This window comes from Ammospiza nelsoni, chromosome 13 (genome assembly GCF_027579445.1).
Source record: "Ammospiza nelsoni isolate bAmmNel1 chromosome 13, bAmmNel1.pri, whole genome shotgun sequence".
In the NCBI taxonomy this organism is placed as follows: Eukaryota; Metazoa; Chordata; class Aves; order Passeriformes; family Passerellidae; genus Ammospiza; species Ammospiza nelsoni.
In genome coordinates, this window is record NC_080645.1 from 18,353,091 (window position 1) to 18,376,825 (window position 23,735).

General features: G+C 39.7%; 1 protein-coding gene across 2 annotated transcripts in view; it reads left to right on the forward strand.

Annotated features, from left to right (window-relative positions):
* CDH13 (cadherin 13) overlaps positions 1–23,735 on the forward strand; it is a 442,261-nt gene that overhangs the window by 204,307 nt on the left and 214,219 nt on the right. For both annotated transcript variants that reach the window (XM_059481271.1, XM_059481270.1), the window contains exon 5: positions 4,701–4,853. In XM_059481271.1, the coding sequence (XP_059337254.1) occupies positions 4,701–4,853 (153 nt within the window). The remainder of the gene's footprint in view (positions 1–4,700; positions 4,854–23,735) is intronic.

Here is a 23,735-nt window from a genome sequence, read left to right on the forward strand (position 1 = left end):
ACAAGGGAGACACTGTAATGCTCTGATATGAAAAGAACTGGAACATGAACCAAATATTCCTCTCTGGGGTGGGATTAATTTTCTAATTAAAAAGTGAAACTGTTATGATGCACCTATAATTCACCTGGCATCAAGAACTAAGAAATTATGGGAGTGGTTGAGGCAAACACTTCTTAAAGAGCAAAGCTGGTGACTGGGGATGGTGCTGCTTAGGACAGATCTGCTGGCACTGCAGAACTGTGAATTCTCTCTCTCGGGGCACTGTGGGGTTGTTGTGCTTCTATTTCTCTTCCTCTCTTGAGAGCACTCTGATTTGCTTTTGTGATAAACCCGTAACAACAGGGGGATCACATTGCTGAGATGAGTTTGGCTCTGAGGGATCCATAACGTCAGCCCAAAAATAGCACTGGGGAAATACGTTCTGGCCATGGTTCAGCAGCAAGCAGCTCCTGTCAGCTCCCTGGTGCTCTGGGTGCTTGGAGTGTCTTTCAGCTGAGCAGGATCACAGAGCCTTTTGCTGGGCTCTGTGGGATGGATCACTTCAACTCCCAATTATTCTCTGAAGTGCCCTTGAGATGGGGAAGTGAGAGATGGCTGAGTGTCCATCTGTCGGAACTCAGCACATCCCTCCGGGTGTCCAGAGTTGCCGGGACCCCTGGCTTTGTATGAAGACCTGAAAGCTACAGAAGTTTAAGTAGTGTAATAATAAAATTATCACTAGGTGAAAAAATAGATTTTGGGGTTTTTAGAATAGGGGTTTTGGGGCAAGATGGATGGACTTGGGACTCTCTTCTTCTTCTTCTTCTTCTTCTTCTTCTTCTTCTTTCTTCTTCTTCTTCTTCTTCTTCTTCTTCTTCTTCTTCTTCTTCTTCTTCTTTCTTCTTCTTCTTCTTCTTCTTCTTCTTCTTCTTCTTCTTCTTCTTCTTCTTTCTTCTTCTTCTTCTTCTTCTTCTTCTTCTTCTTCTTCTTCTTCTTCTTCTTCTTCTTCTTCTTTCTTCTTCTTCTTTCTTCTTTCTTCTTCTTCTTCCTGCTTCTGCTTCTTTTTCTTCTTCTGCTTCTCCTCCTCCTTCTCCTTCTTCTCTACCTCCACCTTCTGGTGTGATGTTGGCACTTTGGGATTGGTTTATAATAGAAGTTCCCTGTCTAACACAGGTGATGGGTATTGCAAAGTAATTGTAAACTTGTTATATGTAGTTTGTAGTATAAAGAGATAACACCACCCCGGCACAGTCAGAGTGCCTCTGTCTGTCCTGCTGAGCAGACTTCAGCTGGACAGGAGGAAAAATAGATAAGATACAATAAACAACTCTGAGACCGAGAACTGAAGAACTCCGAGTCATTCTTCGAACGTGCGGGCTGAAACAGAGACTTTTCACGTGTCTCGGGGCTGCAATAAACTGCAGAACTCCTGAGATCCATCCAGTGCTGTCCTTGTCTCCTGGGTGAGGAAAGAGCCTCCCCCAGCCCATGTTGTGGTGGGATGCTCAGCTGGTGTCTATTCTGAGCCATCTGCCCACAGAATGACCTGTGAGCTCAGAGCAAGGGAGAATGAAATAGGCAGAAATTGGGATGCTGGATGAAGTATTCCTGCCTTATCCATATTCCCAGTGGGTGGCTGGTGGGGTCCTGAGCTGCCTTAAAAACCATTTCCTAAATGCAGAGCCTTTATCTGCAACACATAGCCACTGCCATATGGTGCAGACCTTTTCAGTATTAGAACCTGCACTGAAATTCCTGAAGCTGTGAAAAAATTATGGAAATATCTGTTTCTGACTGGGCTCCAGGTAGCAGTGACTGTGGGATTTCATTTATGTATTTTCGAAAAGTAAAAATGAAATCCCCAAGTAAACATTGCAGCAGAAATAGCCTGGCCTTGTTTTATCTCCGCCAGGATATTGGGAAAGCATTGTTCTGCAAATGCATTGTGAGCTAGGAAATTTTCCTGTGAACAGGGCTGTGTTTGAGCCAGTGCTCCAAATCAGCCTTGCCAGAGGAGATGTCAGACAACCCTCCTGTTTTCTTCCTTGCTCTTGCTGAAGCACCAAACCATATGGCAAATTAAGCCTGATTTTTATTAAACTTTTCATTGTACTGAGCTGCGTGTGAACTGGGAAATGCACTTTCTTTGAACTATGCAGCCGTTATATAAGCATCTTAATTAGGAGCTGGGAATGTTCTCGCTGACATTCCTGGCAGTTCGCGGCTCCCTCTTGCGGCTAATTAAGTTTTTTTAAGGAACCTTCTGAAAATGACTTTTTGTGAACCGCCCTCAGTTCCTGCGCAAACGCTGCCGTGGTGCCCCGAGCTGGGCTGGGCTCTGGGTCACAAAACCAGCCTGGAGGGGCTGGGCAGAAAATTGATACAAGGATAAACTGATAACAGGAAAAGCTCTGCAAAGCGTTGCACTGTGAATGTGGCAGATCCCTGAAGTCTCCAAAAAGCTGAGTGAGTTCATCCAGTTGTTTAGAAAACATCTGTTCTCTGGTCGCTCTTCCTCCCATGCATTAGAGGGTGAAAAGGGTTTGCAGCTGGAGTTGGGATGAGATATGGGATGTGCCAGCTTCAAGGAGCCCAGACCTGTCAGGCACCATATTGGGATGTCTCACCATCAAATTCAAGGGGAAGAACTTTGCCAGATTTGATGTGGAGAAGAATTTTTACCGCTGGCTGGGTTTGCAGAGACCACTATTACTATTACTGTTATCATCGTTATTTATCCATTTATTATTATTAGTATCACATTCTTGTTTTTCTATCTAATCGGGAGAAAAATTTCCATATGAATATCTGGGGCTTTTTTGACAAATTCCCTTTCAGAGCCCAATATTTATTTTTCTTTCTTATTGTGGGTTGTTACAACTGGGGCATTGTGTTTATACTGCATATTAAATTTGTCATAAACAAGTAATGTTTGGTGGAAATGGCTGTAGTATAAACACCTTTGGGTTAGATTTTGTCCTTGCTTGGAGCTGATTTCAGGCCTTTCAAGCCACTGTTCTTATAGGGGAAGGTGCATTTTCCTCATAAGAAGTCTCAGACATCAGGGCAGAAAAGAATCAATTCATCTTTACCCTACAAAAGTGAGAAATGGTCATGACATTGCAAAATCTCAAACATAGCTTTATGTTAAGAAAAACTCGTATTTTTAGGCTTGATGTAAAAAATACCAGAAATTGGTCCAAAAATGACCTAAACAGCAGGTAGCTTTTCAGTAGGAGCCATTAAGTTTCAGTTTCATCACCAAACCAGAAGTCTCAAAGTGACTTTGCCCCTTTGTCACCTGCAGTGTTGTCTGCCTCTGTGTTTTGTCATGACTTACTCAAAAATATACAGGAAGAAAACTTCAGCCATTAGTGTTTCTGAGTGTTGGAAGGAGGGAGAAAAAAAGAGGTGAAACAGGTTTTTACTTTGAAACGTCTCCCTTCCCCAAAGGGTTTGGAAAGCAAAACTTTATCTGTGAAAATGCTGATTTCCTATTTCATAACTTGTGGCAATTTTTTCTCAGTTAAAATAAAGGAACAATGATTATGGAGTTAAGTCAAAATCTCACTGCCCAGTAATCTGCAAACCATCATTGCCCAACCCACAGCAACAGGGCAGCAAACATTTATTTCCTCAGGGACATTATTAAACACCCTGCATATTTATCATCTCAAAATTGGAGAAGGTCCAGAGTTCTAAGGCCACTTTCTCCCTTCCTCTTCCTGAGCTGTAATTCAGACCAGAATATAAATTTTTGACTTAATGTTTCTGCGGAAATCAGCAATATGAAACTGCTAGAAACAAAAGAACATAGAACAGCAGAGGGAAGAAATGGCTTGGCAAAATTGTCAGCCTAAAAGGGCAAGATTAATTTATAATCCCTCAGATTCTGGTGTACAAATACAAATTTGCAAAGTGCGTAGCTTATAAGTGACGTTTTGTGTCTCTGCAGGTTGGTAAATGTTACTGTCACTAATGGGACACTGCCATGACATTGGATTTTTAGGGATTTTGTTCTCATGGCAAAATAAGGTGATAGTAACAAGGAGTTGCCATGCACTCATGGATGTGTGTACATACTACATAAGTAGGAATTTGGGAAGTGGACTAATTCCAGCTAATTCAGGACTATTTTGGGTAGGATATTCTGTTATTTTCATGCAGAGATTTTTCCCTTGATTTAAAATCCTGGAAAAGGAAGGGTTTGAAAGTGAACTGGGGGGGAAAAGTAACCCAACCTGAAAGTAGTGTGTAATGACTTCACAGTGACTAATAAAATATTGTGTGATAGTTCTCTGGTATGGTAAGGGTTGTTGTGAAATAACAGTGCATCTTGGCAATCAATGCAAAATGCTTTTTTTGCAAGTTTGTAGCTGTTCTATCAATTTAACTAGAAAGAAGAAATAGCATTAAATGAAATGTCAAATTCTAGGCATAGAGTGAATTCAGTGATGGAATAACAGAAACTTTAAGTAGTGAAATTGAAGGCACTAAAGATAAGATAGGAACTGGCCAAGAACATGAGTAGCTTTTCCAGGGTTTAACACAGAAATTGCACAGTATCTTGTGAATGATTGAAATAATATTTTATGATTTTACTTTTTATTGGCAGGGAACATAGCTCAGCATTAGTTGAAAGACCAAAATGACTTATGTGGTTTTAGGATGAGTTTAAAAGATTTTACAACGTGGCCCATCTCTTGTTTCCTGCCATGCAGGTCATCAGAAGTGAAGGGACAGAGGGAGTGAAGTTTCGCCTCTCTGGGAAGGGAGTAGATCAAGACCCAAAAGGAATTTTTAGAATCAATGAGATGAACGGGGAGGTCTCGGTGACCCGAACCCTCGATCGAGAAGCGATTGCCAATTATGAGGTGAGTGCTCAGAGATAACATCTCTGCTCTGTGTTGATAGCATGCATTTTCTGAACGTGCATTTGCTCCTGAAAGATCTGCAGTTAAATTGAAGACTCAATTGCAGCCACTGTGCTAGGAAATTTCAAGAACCATTGGAAATGGTAAAAGTGTTTGTTTTTCACGCAATTGAAATTTGTCTGCTTTCTGCATGGACTTTTTGTCATTTATCTTCAGTGGAAATGCTGTCTGAATGTTGTGTATGCATTTGATTTCTGAATAGAAAATTTTGTTCGGACAAAGGAAGATCTTTTGGGGAAGTTGTCACTATGGTAGTACAGAATTATACATTTTTATTGTCAAATGGTCAATTGAAACTACCATTGAACTCCATTTTTAGTAGTGGGTGTCTTTAATAGAGATAAAGAAGATTCTGATGATATGAAAATGTTACATATGAAATGTACATCAACTACAATGTACATCTTACTAAAGATTCTTTTCCTTGTCAATAGAAATGTTTTTTTCCATTGAATACCCAACAAATTATCTGCTAAACCCACAAAACAACTGCCTCACCTTTTCCAAAAATGCATAAAATAAATAGAGGACCCGTCAATTCACGTTTCCCATCCAGCCCTGGGAATGTGCACTCACAGCACTTGTCCCTGGCTCATGGACCTCTGTGTAGAAGTGTGTCCCACCTCTGGCAGAGGGAGCACAAGGTGCCCTCCCCCTGTGGGACACAGGCTTGGGGACAGTCCTGGCTGCCATCCCTGACCCCTCACTTTCATCTCCTACAGTGTAATTATCACCATTTTTACCTCCAGTGCTGTTTCCTTCCGTCTCTGGGAGAGTTTCCCAGTTTGGTGATGGGTCCTACTGCTCAACCAGCGCTGCTAAAATTTACCATATGCTGGTTTTCAACACGTAAACATCTCCTTCCTATCTGGGGCTGCAGTGAAATGTGTGCTAAGCACTTGCACAGGATTTATGGGAGTTGCTGACGTCCTCCTTGCAAGAAAAACATTGCAGTTTCTCTTTTTAATGTTGTTCCTTGTCTTCATTTGCCAGCTGTTTCTTATTTTATCAGTGGATTTCCACCTTAATGCGTTGAGTATAAACCTTGAATATTTTTTCTGCTGGAAAATCATAGTAGACTTTTCAACTTAATGCAGCAAACCACAAATGGCCCTCATATCTGATCTGGCAAAAGATACACTTAAATTAAGACAAACCCATTTCCCTGGAGGAGGCTCTTTGAAGCAATGTAAGTTATGCACAAAAAATGTCATTTAGCAGGTGAGCAATGAGCAATGTGAATGTACAGCCTGAGAGGCGGTGGTGCTTCCTGAGATGTTGCCCTGCACTCTGCTCAGCAGCTCACCCAAAATGGGGTTGGAACATTCTGAAGGAGAACCCTCAACCTGATCACTCTGTCTCAAACCCAGCCCATTATTTTCCAATAAAACATGTGTCATGGAGTCAGGGCGACAACAGGATTTTCTCCCTGATTTCCTTGGTACACTGAAAGGTGAGTAATCTGAAATATCCTTGAATTTCTCTCAAAGAAGTGTTTTGTGGTTTTGTTTGACCTTCCCCCTGCCCAGCACTGTGGTTCTGAAAGGAAAAATTCAAAACAAAATGCAAACAAGTAAAGAGATCATTGTGAATAATTACAAGTTGCTTGCAAACCATCAGAATATCAAGTGTGTAATCAGAGGTGGGGGAAGGATGAAAAGATAAAATCTGTTTGAGTCATTCAGCTACACCAAGGGATGCTCTGCCTGAGCACTGATTTATTTCCTCAGAATATTTTAAAGTAGCTAAGAATATTTATTCTGTTATTTTTTTTTCACTGAATGTTTGAAAATTTGGGTTTGCTGCCCTCTTTCTCCTGGAGAAATGCTGAAAAACTTGCAGGAGTTGTCTGGATTCATAACTAGAGGACATGATTAAATTAGAGAGTATCAAACTCTACACAGGCAACTTTGTTCACTGTTTGTGTTAATCCCTTCTTTCTATGGTTTAAGTATTTCATTTCTAGTAAAAGTTAGAAAATATTTTAAAATAGAGTGAGAACATCTGTCTGATGGTCAGGGTCTGGCAGTCTTTTCAGTGGAGCTCATTTGTGTGGAATTTGTGTTTTCAGATGAGTTTAAAATTTAGTTTTTAGCAAAGGAACTCCAACTGGCAAGAAGAATGTAAGGCAGCTCGTATTTACCACACCACCCTCACTCTCTGAAATAAATTTATTAATCCACTTGGTTTATGAGTTTATTTCCTGTGGAACTTTGTGATTTGTGTTCTTAAAGCCCAAGGAATGTCAGTCAGCTTCAGTTTGAAGTGAAAGCTGCTTGTGAAGAGGAGCAGGAGGAGTCAGGGATGTTGTTATACCCAGCAAAGCTAGAATGTGCTAGAAAATTGTGTAGCAACTCCTTTTCCTCCTGGAGAGGTTTGTTAAAGAGCATCCTGATAGGAATTCTGCAGGTCAGAGTACATCCATGGATTTACATGTGTTGGAAAAGAAATGAAATTTAGCAAAATATTTAATTATAGTGAGTTGTGTGTGAACTGGTTTGTTAAAAAGTAGTTTTGTAGCCGTTGAAAGTGTGTTGGGTTTTGTGTGTTACCTAGCAGGTAGTCTTAGAGATTTAATAAATAATTAAACTAGTGCAAGAAGGTAAGAATGCTAAACTGTCTAGAGGCAGCATACAATGCTCTTAGAATAAGATAAGCAGAGGATTAATGATCTTATTTGTGAACCAAGGAATGTATCACAAGGGGTCTGTGACCAGGCAAGGGGAACAGGGAACTGTTTCTTAGAAACTTTGTTGTGAATCGCATGTATAAGAGGGAAGCACCCATACGTGAATTTGGGGGCTTGGACTTTGGGACGTGAGTCCCCCAGTTCCCCAGGCCCTTAATAAAGCACCCACAAAACTTATCCGAGTTTTGTGTTATTTATCAATCAGGCAACACATGGAATGGTTTTACTTTGGGGCTTGCTGGAGCTTGTTGACAAAACTGCTAAATGATGCTCTGAGGAGGGGCTTAAGCAGGCTCTGGGCACGTTGTGGAATTGCTTCTGGGCTGCTGAGATAAGAGGGAGCCCAGAGCCCCTATTTAGTGGGAGCAAAAGGTGTTGCATTGTATAAATATACTCTCAAGCATATTTGGTTTTCTCTTGAGATTTGAATAAATCAGACTAAGTCAGACATTTCAGACAATGACAAATAGTTTATTTTTTATAATTAATAGTTTATTTGCTGTTGGAAAATGCAGATGTGGAAAAACAGATGAAGGACATTGGTGGGGATTTTTTAGCCCAAATGGATTTTCTAACCCAAATCAGTGAGGTGCACGCCATCGAAAAACCTGCCCATAATTTATAGAAATTCAGAGTCCACTTCAGACCCATAGCCTTTTCTGATTCCAGCAGAGCAGAAATATTAGTGACTTTTCAGTTCTTTCCTTGAGCAAAAAAAAAAAAAAGGAAAAAAAAATCAAGTGCTTCTGTAAAGAGATGTGATAACAGCAAAAGGATTGCAGTGAGGCCGGAAGGCTACTTGTGCTCAGTGTTGATAAAACCCCAATGAATTAGGAAACAAAGGGTCAGACAGAGGGCCAGTGAAAATAGAAGTCTGAAAACCAGTGATTATGGGGAAAATTGTTATTTAAAACCCCTGGGTTCATTTTTAAAACCTCAAATTTACCTGGGCAATGTATTTATAGGCAGAATGCAAAGAAAAGCAGGAAGAGTTGTGGAGGTTGATTGCCACTGCCAAGATGACAAAAAGTTTCCAAGTTACAAGAACTCTGTTCTTTACTCCAAGTTAGGTGGGTCCAGAAGAACTGGAAAAAAAATTCCATTATTTTTTTATTGTTCATGCATGAGATTTGGGGTTAGGCATTCCCTGGGTCCAGGACAGAGCCTCCAGGTGCAGCAGCTCGTTCCCCATCACTTCCCACGGCTCAGAATCCCTGCAGCAGTGAAATCCTGTCCTGCAGCCCCTAAAGCATCAATGCCTAAGTGCCATTGGGATTTTCCAGCTGGCACTCGAGCTTTTAAAGGGTGCTGCTATCATTGAAAGGCAACAAATGTCTGTGGAAATGAAATAATCAGAAGGTGATCCTCTGCAAGCATGAAATGAAGCAGCTTGATAAAACTGTGTGCAAATTAGAGCTGTGACCAAATTTACCTAGGCAATTTGAACTGCTAATGAAGAGTTAGTTTTAATTATTTTTTAAGTAAAGAGCTTTATTGCTTTATTTGCTTTTTAAAAAAACCCTTGACAATCAGAGGTGTGAAATCAGCCCTCAGCTTTTTTCATAATGGCAGATGACACTTCTGTGAAAGGATGCCTTGCAACTGGTAGCGACAGACTGAGATATTTAGAAAACTTATGTTAACAGGGCTGAAAAGCAAAGTGGGAGTGTGCAGTTCTATGAAGAATTGTTTCTATATGTTGGCTGACATGTGGGCTGAGACGAGGGTGAAGATTCCAGACCCATCCAGAGCTCTGTGCTCTGAGCTGCCTCACTTTAGGGACTGAGTCCCAGCTGAGGGTGAGGCTGCAGCCCTAATGGGCTCAGTTTCCCTGTTTAATAAGCAACAAAAAATGGAAATGCTTCACAATGATGAGGAAAACTAGCTTGGTCAGGTGCTGAGGAGCATTTTGTGGGAAAGATTTGTGAGTGCTTTAATGCATTTTTGCAGATAAGGGAAGTGTTGCTGTAGCAAAAGCCTGGGAGTGAATGGCTGTAATTTATCTGTGCAGGAGAAGGAATTTCTCGTCTGTGTAAGTCCGTTTTAGTGCAGCCACATCCTTTTTGGGATGATTTATCATCCCCTGATGCTGAATCTCTGCTGATGCTGGCTGGAGATCTATGGACAGCACACAGAAACATGCTGCTCTTTCAAAAGGAAAATCACACTTTTGCTTCTAACTTCAATAAAAATGTAAAAATGCATTTAATCCTGGTTATCTGCACAGGCAGATTTGTCTGGAGTGGAACTGATCCGCTCTGTTCTGAGCTGGAACCAGCTGATGGGAAATGTCAGACCCCAGTCATCTCCTACTAATATCCCAAAACAAGGAAGGCACTCAGTCTTTCATGGCAAGAAGTTTGGTCGTGTAGAGATGTTACTTGCAGTAAAATGTCCTTGATTTAATTAAAGAATCATTAATACACAGATCAAGCCTGTTAAAATACTGGTGATTTCAAATTGCATCAAAAAATCATGGAGTAATGGCAGAGTTAGAAGTTTCAGGGAGGAATCCTGACTATTTAGCAAAGGGAAATGAAAGAAAATTTTACTGTAAAAAGAAAAAAAAGAGTTATTGTGGAAGTATAAAACATAATTATTAATCAGATAGAGAATTATTTATATAAATGAGCTGCAGTCAGATCAACTGAAATACAGATGAAAATTCTGACAGGGGAAAAGATCTCTGTAGCCTGTTTTGGATGTTATATGTAGGGAGTGCAGGAGATAAATGTTTATTCCTTCATATTGCTGAGTTTTTATTTTATATTCATCAATGTGCTCACATGTTGGGGCTGCAGGTAAATTCAGAAAGGACCCTTCAAAACAAAAAAACCTGGAGGCAGAAACAAACCCAGCAGAAGCAAAATCCTGGATCCTTCAGTGAGACCCATATGGGCAGACTCCTGAATTAGTGGGAAACTTTCTGGCACTGATTGTTTACAAGGTCAGAGCCAAGGTGATCACCAGAACTGTGGGGATAAATCAAATATTTGAGCACATAAATTTTAAGTGGAGCCACATTTCTTAAAATTATGATTTAAAGAATTGCTTGTGCAGCTGGGATGGAAATGGGATTTCCAGCTACTGGAAATATTTCTCTCCCAAAGTTGGTTTATGGCATAAAGAGGAAATTTGACAAGAAGTGAAGCTAAAATTCATATCATTGTTACTTATTTTGTCTTGGGGGAACAAAATATTCTATACGAACTCTGTAATTTACCATATCTTGTTCATTTTTACTGGCAATATTCTGTTCAATAAATACTGTATGTAAATCAATACCTCCTAATGTTATGAGATATCAGCAGGGAGCTGTGATTCCTTTCAGAATGCAGTAACATCCTCATTTTTATTTCTGGGGAAAGCCTGCATAAGTCAACAGTTGGTTTTGTTGGAGGGCATTTGCTTTATTCTGAGCTCTGACTGCTTGCCTGGCTTTGCCATCCCTGCTGTTCAGCAGCCCTGGCGTGTCACTTGTAGCAGGAACAGAGAGGAATTCTGGAAAAAGGAGAAATCAGCAAAGTTTTGGCGTGTCACTTGTAGCAGGAACAGAGAGGAATTCTGGAAAAAGGAGAAATCAGCAAAGTTTTGGGTATAACCTATAACTGTCAAGGCAGTGGGCTTGGATTTCCATCCTAGAAATAACACACTCTCCAAAGACCAGGAAAAATGAGTATTTTCTTATTGAGGAGTGGGAGAGTGGAAATGCAGTAGGAACTTTGGGAAAATGTGAGTTTATTGAGATAGTAACAAATGACATTAAATTTATTTGCATGGTGGTTAAGTTTTGTAGGTTTTTGTCTGTTTTTTTGTTGATTTGGGTTTTTTTTTGTTAATTATTTTCTAATAGAACACTCCCAGAAAGAATAATGATGTGTTCAGTAAAACACAAGGAGACTAATAACTTTTTTGTGATAATATGTTAATTATCTATGAAACCACTTTTGTTATTATATATTAATTGCATTTCAAGACATTTAAAAGTCATCATGATACTTCTTTGCTGGTTTTGTTATTATATATTAATTGCATTTTAAGGCATTCAAAAGTAATCATAATGCTTCTTTTCTGTTTAGCATGATTGGTTTATTTGTTTCTTTTCCCTGTTAGTATTAAAAAAACCCTCAAAATACCTTGCTGAGGCCTCACTGTTCTGGTTACAACAACAACATCCAGAAAAACATTTTGCCCTTTCCTCAGAAGTTGTGTTTTCCTGCAGGAAAGGAAAGAATCAGGAGCTCATGGGAAAAATGGAAACATCTCTTTTTTCTGGTTGGTGTTTTTCCTACTTGGGTAGAAAATCTTTATCTGCTCATGAACCTTTCTTAAACCAGCCAGACACACAGCCAAGAATGGGTTAAATAGAAATTATTATTACTATTGTCTTTATGAATGGCAAGGAGGATCTTTTTTCATCTCTTATTAGGTGTAAATTTTTATTGGTTTCTTTTCTGGAAAACTGCACAAGTTCTGAGTTTCCTGATCCTTTGCTAGAGAGTGCAGAAATGCTGCAGTGGGAATTTTGGCACAGAGCACCTGTCCTGTGGCTCAAGACAAAGTCTTGAAGGTTTGGCCTTGCTAATTTAATAATAAGTTTTTTGTCATCCATCATAACCTTCAGAATGTAATACAGACATTTTTGTTGGCTGCTCAAACCTCCATGCGTCTTGTTCCCCACAACATAGAAACAATTCTGTCTTATTTAGATATTCATTCAAAATTCAGAATCTTAATGTCCTAATTGCTGCAAAGACCTTGATTTCTATGGCCTAAAGCTGGAAATGTGGGTCCATGACTATCTATAGCTTCTGTTTCTAAACAAGACAGGTGTGGTCTGTGATAAGTTTATTTTTTCCTTTTCGTTTTTACTTTTTTAACTGATATAATGAATTCACGATATTTTTGTCAATAATTCCTTGTGTGCAGCAAGAGGAGCTGCTTCTCCTTTCTGACCTCTTGTTCCTTACAGACCTGAAGGAAATCACATTATCTGTCTTATCCTTTCCTGCCATCTTCCTTCATTTTCCACCTTCTTGCTCTTTTTCCCTTGTATTTTTAACTTCATTCCACAACATTTTACTCTCCATCTTTCTTGATGTTTTATGTCATTCACTTCCACTTTCCCTGCACTCTGGATTTCCTTTTTCACACCCTGACCTGTTTTCTGTCCTTTAGAAATCAAGTTGCAAGGGGAGGACACAACCATCATCTGAGCACAAATTTGTTTGGTTTTTTGTGCAGAATCTTTCCACTGTCTTTGCAAAAGCTGTGCTGCTTTATCCATTCTGATCAGCTGTATTACCCATAAATAAATCCCTTTAGAAGCCTCTGTTCCAAAAATCTTTGACTTCTTGCTTACTACAGGACTTAAACATTTCTGCAATTTTGGTGAAATAGTCCAGGCTGTAAATATCTGATGTTAAGAAAATTTCAGTGGAAAATTGAACTTTGTTCCCATGTTAATACCTTCCACTCTTCTCCATCAACTTATGGATATTAATTGAAGAAGTGTATGATTATCTGGAAATTGCCAGCATTTAGTTTATTCAAGTAATTCTGATACCTAGTTCTGTCAGCTCTCACATCTCAAAAGTGAGCATAGAACATCTGATATATAATAATTAGTTCTGTGGCTTCAGAACTGTGAGTTTAATGCTTGATCGCTGTAGAATTATTGTAGGATAATGGGTCATTATTTTAAAGCTGTATCTGCATGTGTTTGGGGAAAAATCAGTAACCAGGTTTTTAATTTTAATACAGAGGTAAATTTTAATTTAATACTATATTCTTGCAAAATTAGTGAGAAAAATTTGTATATAACTAAGAAATAGGGATGCTTCAAGCAATTGTGGACTCAGTGAGCTACTGTAACATCATTAGAGGGAATTAGGCTTCAAGTGAGAAAATTTAAATATCTTTGCCCAGTTGAATGTGCAGTTATCTTCAAAATCCAATCTTTTGGTATCTTTTATACACCAAGCTTTCAGAGTCCTTATATAATTCAGCATTTTCATAGGACCCCAAACACAGCTTGTTCATTGTTAAGTATTTTTAACATGTCCCTAAGATATTGTGAGGAAAAATAACCCATTGGACCCCGAGGATCTCCATTATTGAAATGATACAAAAATTACTGTATGCTGGAAAAAGAAATTAAAAAGTAACAGAAGATTGGAGTCTAGGATCCAACTGGCCAGGTGCCCTCCAAAGTTTTTGACTGCTGTATTTTAAATCCACTGCAGGGATTTATCTGCATCCCAGCCCAGGGTGAGGCAGATGTGGGTGGGTGACAGTGACATTCCATAGTTTGGCCTGTGGAAATGAATTTAGAAGCCTTTGTGGGCTGTCTCTCCCACAGCCCAGAATCTCTCAGCTGTCACCACCCTGCTGGAATTCCTGCAGCCCTGAGCCTCGGGGGCACCACTGGGCCCTGCAGCTGCAGCTCAGCCCACAGATGCTGCAGGAGCAGAAATTAAACCCATTTTCCCCTGGTGTCACAGGTGAACAGGTGTTTGCAAGAAATAAAATGATTTTTTAACATAGTTCTGACTGATGCATTCACCAAGCAAGCAATAAGAGATTAACTTCTATACTTGTCCATTTTAAGAAAATATAGCTGCACATCCCTCTGCTGCACATCTGTGTGTTCCAGCTGCTTTTTTGCTATTCTTTGACTAAATACCTCCAAAATATATGCCGCTTCACAAACACAAATGTATGATTTCAGAAACCCTAAGTGCATCCTTCTAACCTGGTTTCTGGGGGGAGAATTTTTGATCCACAGCATCTGAACTCTGGAATTCCTTTTGTCAGTTATTTAATTCTTTAAAATGGAAATAGGACAGGACTTGATAGGTGGAAGTTCAGAAAAATCACCAACTGTGATGAAACTCATAAAAATGTAAGTTTGCAACACTGCACACTGCAAGCAGAGCAGTGAGAATTCCTCTTTTTTCCTTTATTATCTGTTTTGATGGAAACATTCATGGAAACAAGTGATTCCTCTGTATTCACATTTTTCTTTCTTTAGATCTGTTTCACTGCATAAGAGCAAACGAGTGAGAGAGGTTGAAGGAATTTAGTTATAAATATTTAGAGAACACTCATGAGGAGTCTTCTAATATTATGGAAATTTTACTTTGCCATGATTTTATTTGCATGTAAATGATAAAAGCCTTGCTGTATTTATCCTTGTTTACTCAGGTCATAACTAATTATTTCTTAATTAGACAAATTCCTTAAAATTAAGCTACATTTATGTAAGTGTCTTACTTTATTTTTCCTCCTCTAGTAGCTCATTAACAGGAGACGTGACTTTAGTTTAGGAACTTTCAGGAGATAATTTGCTGATATGAGTTCATGTAGAGCACCATATGTTTAGACTCGTGGTGGAACTTTTTGTTTTGAGGGGTTTTGCACTTTTTCTGTAGAGAAAAGAATAATTCCCAGTAGCTGTTGGCAAAGCCTCTTGTGCAGGTGTGAGACTGGAAGGTTTCAAGGACAGTCACTGAAATCTTGACCCTTTGAGGTCACCTCATAAGGACATTGTTTCCTCTGATTTTTGTAATCTTTAGAACATTTTGTCCAAACTTTTTTTTTTGTCTGCCAGGGCTGGGAAATGCTCTGCTTCAAGCTCTTCTAAAGTCCAACACTAAAACATAAAACAGCATCAGAGTCCAGTTGGGACTGAGGGCTTCTGAGTGGGAAACGGGGGTAAATATTGGGGCAGGTGGTGTGGAACCAGAAAACTCCATCTGAAATGGTTCTGTGCGTGAAAAACCTTGAGAAATACAAATTATTTCTTCTAGTTTTGTTATTAACAACTGTGATGTGCTGTACCCTGCTCTCCACCTGCATCTGCAGTTAAAATTTGCAAAGCAGAGAGTTCATCTTTGCAGAATTCTTCACAACCTCTGTTCTCGACATTATTCTTAATATTTATTTTACATACCGGCAATTCAGATATCTGAATGTAAGGAATTGAAAATACCTATTATCTATTTAAGGCTCTGTTATTATACATATTTCTTAAATGCATTATGTATCCATAAAACAGGTGATCTTTTTCATATACAGAGTACAGATTTTATTTGTGGATGGGAACAAATAAAGCAATGTACTACAGTCACATTTCTGTTAGATTCAGAAGATTTAATAGAGTAATAATAATGTAAAATAACAGGATTAAATTTACTATTTAGAAATTACTGAGAGGGAGGAAAATCATGACAGTTTTAAACTACCAATTTTTCTTGTTGTCTAAAACAACCTGTAAAAAACTTCCTTTTTTTTTCATTGCTGCTAAGGAAACATAGTGGAGAGGACAAAAAAATGGATAAAGAAATTGTTCTAAAAATAACATATATTGCCCAAATGCTGTGAAATTTTGTTGTATTTTTTATTTTCCCCTCTAAAGAGGACATTTGCTGTAGCAGAATGCCTTACTCTCTTTCCAGTTCTCATGAACTTCTACTTTCCCCGTGGTCAGTGGGATGTTCTCTCCCTCAAGGACGGCCTGATTTCCCTCAGGGATTCTTATTCCCAGAAACTTGAGCTTCTCCCTCAGAAAGAGTTGTAATCTTTGTCCAGCCAAAAATCTAGAGCTTCCAACAGAAATTTGGTGGGAAATCAGCGATTTTGGTACTTATTGGGCCTGAAGTGTTCCTAAGTTGGAATTTTGGGATGCTCATGGCTGTGCTGAGTGTGAGTGGCAATGACCTGAAGGAATTGTGGAATTGCTGTCCACAAACCCAGCAAAGGAAAGCACAGCCTGTGGTGGTTCTGGCCTCAGGAGACCTGCTTCTCCAGACATGTCACTACCTTGTGGTGCCTCAGGTTTTAGTTTTTATATTTTTCACACTCTGTGCTGCTTTAGTGTGTGGGTCTGGGCTCACATCAGGGGATGGTGAGCTCTGTGCACAGAGCAGGGACACAAAACAATTCCTGCTCCAGCTGGGCACCAAGGACAAATGATCCAAATCTCAGCCCAGGAGCACAAACACTGTGGGCTGGAGAGAGAAAAACAAGCAGGGTGGGACTGCAGGGGCTAAAGCTGCAATGGGACAATGAACTGCAAGGTGCAAATGGAGCAGAACTGATCCCAGGGAGAGACCCCGGGAGCGCTCGAGCATTTTGGGGCCATTTTGGTTCATCCTGGGTTCATTTTGGGACCATTTTGGTTCATCTTGGGTTCATTTTGGGGCCATTTTGGTTCATCCTGGGTTCATTTTGGGGCCATTTTGGTTCATCCTGGGTTCATTTTGGGGCCATTTTGGTTCATCCTGGGTTCATTTTGGGGCCATTTTGGTTCATCTTGGGTTCATTTTGGGACCATTTTGGTTCACCTTGGGTTCATTTTGGGGCCATTTTGGTTAATCCTGGGTTCATTTTGGTTCACCTTGGGTGCAGCCCTGGCTGGGCTCTTGTGCTGCCCAAGGTGATTCCATGGAGGAGATCCTTTTAAAAAATCCCTGCTTGATTCTTTAGCTCTGCCCAGCCTCTGTTCTAGGGCAGCCTTCCCAAGGCATCACTTGTCCCCCAGCTTGCTGGGACACAGACATGGAACTGCACAATTGGGAGACTCTAACTCATTTGTGCCCTTTAACATCTCAGTAGTGCCTCATTTTGAAAGACAACCTGCATTCTGCCAGGTCTAAATTGCAAAATTAGCAGTCCCTATTAATTTCCAGGTACTGAGTCATCCAATGATAGTGATCTCCAGCTCCTGTTCAGCCTGTGTGCAATTGATATGTGCAATATATTTATTAGCGATTTGCTTTAAAGGGATGCAGGTGTTTGAGGATATGCATTTAATTTCATTTCTGCCCTGGGAGCTTTGATCAGTGCTGTGCTCACTACCTCTGCCACGTGCTTTGAACTTGTAGATGCAAGCATATAAATAATTTCCCATGTCAATTCCTGGCTCATCTAGCCAGGCTGATATATGGAAGGCAAGTTGTCTCCTAAATTCCTGTCAGTGGGATTAGTGAATTGATTAGTTGAATTCTGAATTAAAATTACAATTAAAGGCAAAATTGTATCTCTTAGCATTCAAGTCATTTGCTCAAAGTGTAACAGTCAGATTACAGGATTAGAGCAGGTTTCTATTATGAAAAAAAACTGTTTTCAATAACCTTTCATTTTTTTTTTTCTGCTTGTAAATCAATCTCTTAGATTATTAGCAATTACTAAACAGAAAAGATGTAATTTTTTTTTCAGTTCTTCAGCGTAAAGAGGGAATTCCATTGATTTTTGAAAATACTGATGATGTGATTCAGGGAACATAATTACCTCCAAATGCCATCAGTAACATATAACGATTTTTTTCCCCAATAGGTTCAAAATATTTAAAATGACAATATGGGCACTGTATATTAAATTGCAGTTACTATTTGCAGGTTATTGATATATATTTTGATATAACAGACTCGGGACATTTGTCAGGCATGAACCTTTGCATCTGAGCCAGAGACAGTGAAAACTAAATTCCTTCCTTCCTTCCTTCCTTCCTTCCTTCCTTCCTTCCTTCCTTCCTTCCTTCCTTCCTTCCTTCCTTCCTTCCTTCCTTCCTTCCTTCCTTCCTTCCTTCCTTCCTTCCTTCCTTCCTTCCGACACTTCCTTCCGACACTTCCTTCCGACACTTCCTTCCGACACTTCCTTCCGACACTTCCTTCCGACACTTCCTTCCGACACTTCCTTCCTTCCTTCCTTCCGACACTTCCTTCCTTCCTTCCGACACTTCCTTCCTTCCGACACTTCCTTCCTTCCGACACTTCCTTCCGACACTTCCTTCCTTCCTTCCTTCCTTCCTTCCTTCCTTCCTTCCTTCCGACACTTCCTTCCTTCCTTCCGACACTTCCTTCCGACACTTCCTTCCGACACTTCCTTCCGACACTTCCTTCCGACACTTCCTTCCTTCCGACACTTCCTTCCGACACTTCCTTCCTTCCTTCCTTCCTTCCTTCCTTCCTTCCTTCCTTCCTTCCTTCCTTCCTTCCTTCCTTCCTTCCTTCCTTCCTTCCTTCCTTCCTTCCTTCCTTCCTTCCTTCCTTCCTTCCTTCCTTCCTTCCTTCCTTCCTTCCTTCCTTCCTTCCGACACTTCCTTCCGACACTTCCTTCCGACACTTCCTTCCGACACTTCCTTCCTTCCTTCCTTCCTTCCTTCCTTCCTTCCTTCCTTCCTTCCTTCCTTCCTTCCTTCCTTCCTTCCTTCCTTCCTTCCTTCCTTCCTTCCTTCCTTCCTTCCTTCCTTCCTTCCTTCCTTCCTTCCTTCCTTCCGACACTTCCTTCCGACACTTCCTTCCGACACTTCCTTCCGACACTTCCTTCCGACACTTCCTTCCGCCACTTCCGACACTTCCTTCTGACACTTCCTTCCGCCACTTCCGACACTTCCTTCTGACACTTCCTTCCGCCACTTCCTTCCTTCCGCCACTTCCTTCCTTCACTTCCCTCCTTCCTCTTGGTGTAAAATTTCTTTCATCACATATTTCCATGATCTATTCTATCTCCATCATCCAGCTTTCCCAACCTGGCTGTGAGCTTGTCCCGTGTTGTTGGAAATGGCCCCAGAACAGGACTTTTAGACCCCAGCAGGCCCTGCCGAGTTCCTGTATTTTGCTCCCCTCACCCCATGGCCATGCAGAGCACTTTCCAACTCCACAGAAGCGTTTGGAATTATTAATCTGCTGCTTCTCCCACAGCACCAGCACTGACTGAACGGCAGCTCTGCTGGAGGATCCTTTGCTCCTGCTGATATTATCATCTTGGTTAAGTGAGAAGCAAATGTGCTGCTAGGAGCTACTTGGGCTTAATTTTTGCTATTCAGCACCATAAATTACAGTATTTTATGGCCACTGTAAAAGGTGTGATTTGAACCAATTATGCATTCTGCTCTAAATCCCCAAACTTTGGAGAAGCATGTAATTATGGAAAGTCGTTTCCACCGGGTCAATTCGCTCTTATCTGTTCACAGAGAACTCCAGGACATGTGTGTGAAGTTAATAAAGCATCATTTTAAACTAGATTTATTAAAGCTGCTTATTAATGAGAATGTTTTCCTTTTGAAACCTCAAAACTTGCCATGTGTGAGTAGTACAAAGAATTTCACAGCTTCTGCACAAGCTCTTTTCTTTATTCTGAAGAGGGATGAAATGGAGGTGTTAGGACAAATGGGAAGGAAGCAGAGGTTCGATAGAATTTGGAGATTAAATGTATAATTTTCAAAAATACCCACAAACAGCCAATCAGCCTTTATGTAACTCTACTGCCCATTGGTTTCAGTGTTAGACTCTTCGGATCTCTTGGTACAGGATTTAACTCTTTAAAAGATGTGGTAGATTGTCACCCAACTTTCTGTATTTTTATAGGACTTTGCGCAAATTTTTTTGTACAGATTTTTTTAGAGTTAAATATACAGGAACTAAATGCTCATTTTTCCTTGGGAAGCCAGTGTTTGAATTTTACCTGTCTGTTGAGTCAAATTTGGTTGTAACTTTTTTCTAACAGTTAGAAATCCAGAGGACTTAAAGAACCATTTCCTGAAGGTGTTAGGATCAGGTTTCTTTCTTTCTTTCCTTGTGCTCTCACTCTCAGACTCACAGATTTGCTGTTTAAGGCAGGGCACCGTTGCACTTAGGAGTAATAAATGTTGATTTACTCTATGAGTAATGAGAAATGGTGTCACACACAGCTCAGCAGTGGTGAGGTGGCAATGAACTCATGGGAGGTGTCTTAATATCTGTCTTTGGAGCTGAATAATTACATCAGCATCCAAAATTAAACTAAGACTAGCCATTGCCTAACTGCTTCCCATTGAGACTATAATGGATTAGGCCAAGCCCTAATAATTTCAGGATTGTTCATGAGCCATGATGGAACTTTTAACATGTAAAAGGACAGAAAAAATAGATGATTCAAACTGAAATCTGCTAAAAAGCAGCAGTTTATTCCATTAAGTATGGTGCTGGCTAATAGATGTGATTTCTTCTTCTACGTGTGTGGTGGCATTTTTAACTAATAATTTTCATTGTTGACAAGCAATTGAAAAGAAAACTGAATGTAACATTTGGTATTTTTAAAAAAAGAGATGCACAATTTTTTAAGAGCTTTTCTATATGGGAATGGTTACAGAATGCACAGTGCAGTAAAGAATTTGGCTGGTTGCATTTGGAATCTGTGTGGCTGTGACAAGCACAGTTGCTCAGGAAGCAAAGATCTGGTGTTCTGTCTGAGAAACACACAACACACGAGGTGCCAGGTCCAATTAACAGTCTGATGGTGGTAAATCCATTATCCTTGGAAAGAGAGGCCACCACCAGGAGACATTAATTCAATGTGACACCAACTGGGGTGTTTATATACAGCTAATTGCAATGTCAGACATTCTGCTCTAATTGAGTTTAATTGTGGCAAAATTGGAGTTAATTAAAAGTTAATGGTATAGAGCACATCGTGTTATTATAAACTGTGGGTACATGTTTCATATCCTTATTATTGTTGTTAAAATGGTGCTTTCAATTACTGTGCCTTGTATTGGCACTTTGGAAATGGGCTGTAATTGTTTTGACATCACTGAAAGTTATTGTTCTGAGGAGGCCTGAAGAAATGTGTTTGTTAAAAAGGCTTGGCCAAATTTAGGTTGGTTCTTTGTATTACAATATAAATCTCACATGGGATGTTTCTACCCACCTTGGTAAGGAAAGGGTGGGGAAGTAAATTCTATTTCATCTTAAGAGAATGATGGTATTTTTGGTGTTGTCCATCATAATTTGGGTAAGGAAACTTTGATTTCCTCATGTTTTGTGAATCCACCTTTTTCTTATTGTGTCTAATCTCTGGCTGTTCTGTGACCATCTCTGATGAATCTCCTGCCTGTAAATCTGCAGTTTTGAACTGATACTGGGGTGGATTATACTGCACAACCTCATCCAGTTTCTCAGGGAAAAATAATTATTAATGGTTTTTTAATATATCTGAAAGGGGGTAAAAACCTAAGATATTAAAGGCACAAAGGGTGATCCAGTTTTGTGCTAAGGCAATGTGATGTACGCTGTAGACTTTTTTTCCCTACTCCAAAATTTAGTTCAACTTTGACTTAAATACTAAGTCATTACAGAAAAATATGCCTTTAACAAGGCATTTTCAAGAAAATATCAAGGAGTCTGAATAGGAAGAAAGGCACTCAGAGATTTTGAGTGGTGCTGGAAATAGAATATCTCTTGTTAGAGAAAGGAAAATGCTTGATATTTAATGTTCATTACAACATTGGAGAATATTAACATGGCTCTGTACATTGTGAATGGAAGTGGCTGTCAAAAAGATGGAGTAATGGACCACCAAAAAATATAACACTGTGAACTAACCCATTGTGTTTTATTGATGAAGAATTGGAAATACTTGATAATCCTTGCAGTGGAATTTTTCTGTATTAACAGGTACTTATTTTTCCTCTTTTCTTCTCTCACCCTCAAAACTACTTGAAACTTGTATTTTTCATGGTTATGGAAAAAATCTATAATAAGTTTTCTCAGAAAAATTTTTATGAGTGTAATTCTCTTTATAGTGAAATAGATATGAACATGCTCTTCATTTCAGTATTTTTGAGAATATTCATTTATTGCATTTTTCTGGCTTTAACTTCTGCCCAAGTGTGATTGTTACCAGAATAGCTTCTTGTGAGGAGGAAACAAGAATGAAAGCAGATGGGATGTGAAATATACTTAGCTGCTAGGGGCTCAGAAAAACTTTAAAAACTTTCATAAATTAAATCCCCAGCTCTTTGATGTTAAGATTAAACCAGGTGGTTTACAACACGCTCGCAGTAATATCCAAGCTGCCAATAAATCCCGGATGGGAAGATCTCCAGTGAACTTCAAGAGAATGAGGCAATTTCTTGGCTCACATCCCACTGAGCCAAGAAGAGGAGGTTGCTAAGAAGTTCCCATGTTTTGCCATCTGCTTCTACCAGGCACTAAAATTTCCGTTTTGCCACATTTTGGGACTCTGTGAAGTCCTGAGGCATTTCAGCTCCACTGGCTCTACCTTCCTTTATTCAGAGAATGTAACACCAAAAAACACCATGTTTAACTTTGGGATTTGGTTTGGTTTGGTTTCTCTGTTTTGGGACTCTGTGAAGTCCTGAGGTTTTGCAGCTTCACTGGCTCTACCTTCCTTTTTTCAGGGAATGTAACACCAAAATGATTGCCATGTTTACTTTGGAATTTGGGTTGGTTTGGTTTCTCTATTGTATTTCTGTATTGTATTTGTTTAGTTGCCATGTTTAACTTTGCAGTTTGGTTTGGTTTTGTTTCTCTATTGTGTTTGCAGGGACCCCCATGGCAGGGAGGAATGATGAATTTGACTCCATGTTTTCAGAAGGCAAATTTATTATTTTATGATACTATATTATATTAAAGAATATTATACTATACTAAGTAAAGAATACAAAATGGATACTTAATCAATTCTAAAAGCTAATAATGAAAACTCGTGACTCTTTCCAGACTGGCCCTGATTGGCCAAAGAGTGAAAACAACTCCCAGCAGAATCCAATGGAACAATCACCTGTGGGTAAACAATCTCCAAACACATTCCACATGAGCAAAACACAGGAGAAGCAAATGAGATAAGAACTGTTTTCCTTTTTCTCAGAGGCTTCTCAGCTTCCCAGGAGAAAAGCCCTGGGAGAAGGGATTTTTTCAGAGAATGTGAATGCCATATTTCTCTGGTTTAGTAACTTGTTTTTTAATTGGATGGAGAGGCAATGAATTCTCCCATGGATCATTTATCTCTCAGATTGTGAGAGAGTAATGGTCTCATTGACACAGAGTGGCTCCTGCTGTGCCAGCCAGCCAGCAGCATCCTGTGCTTGGGAAATTGTCCTTTTGCTCTTATTTGTGCCTTGGGAAATTGTCCTTTTGCTCTTATTTGTTGGCTTTTGCAATTCTCATTTAGTTGTAGCCTCAGCTACAGCAAACCTCTCCTTGCAATCTTGCATATTATTATTACTCACTCAGAAGAAATGTACAGCAGCCTGAAAACAAAATTGTCTTTTTGAAATGGATTTGGATTCCTTCTTTTATTTTGGTCCAACCCATTCCAAGTCCTGTATAAGATATTAGTAATACAAA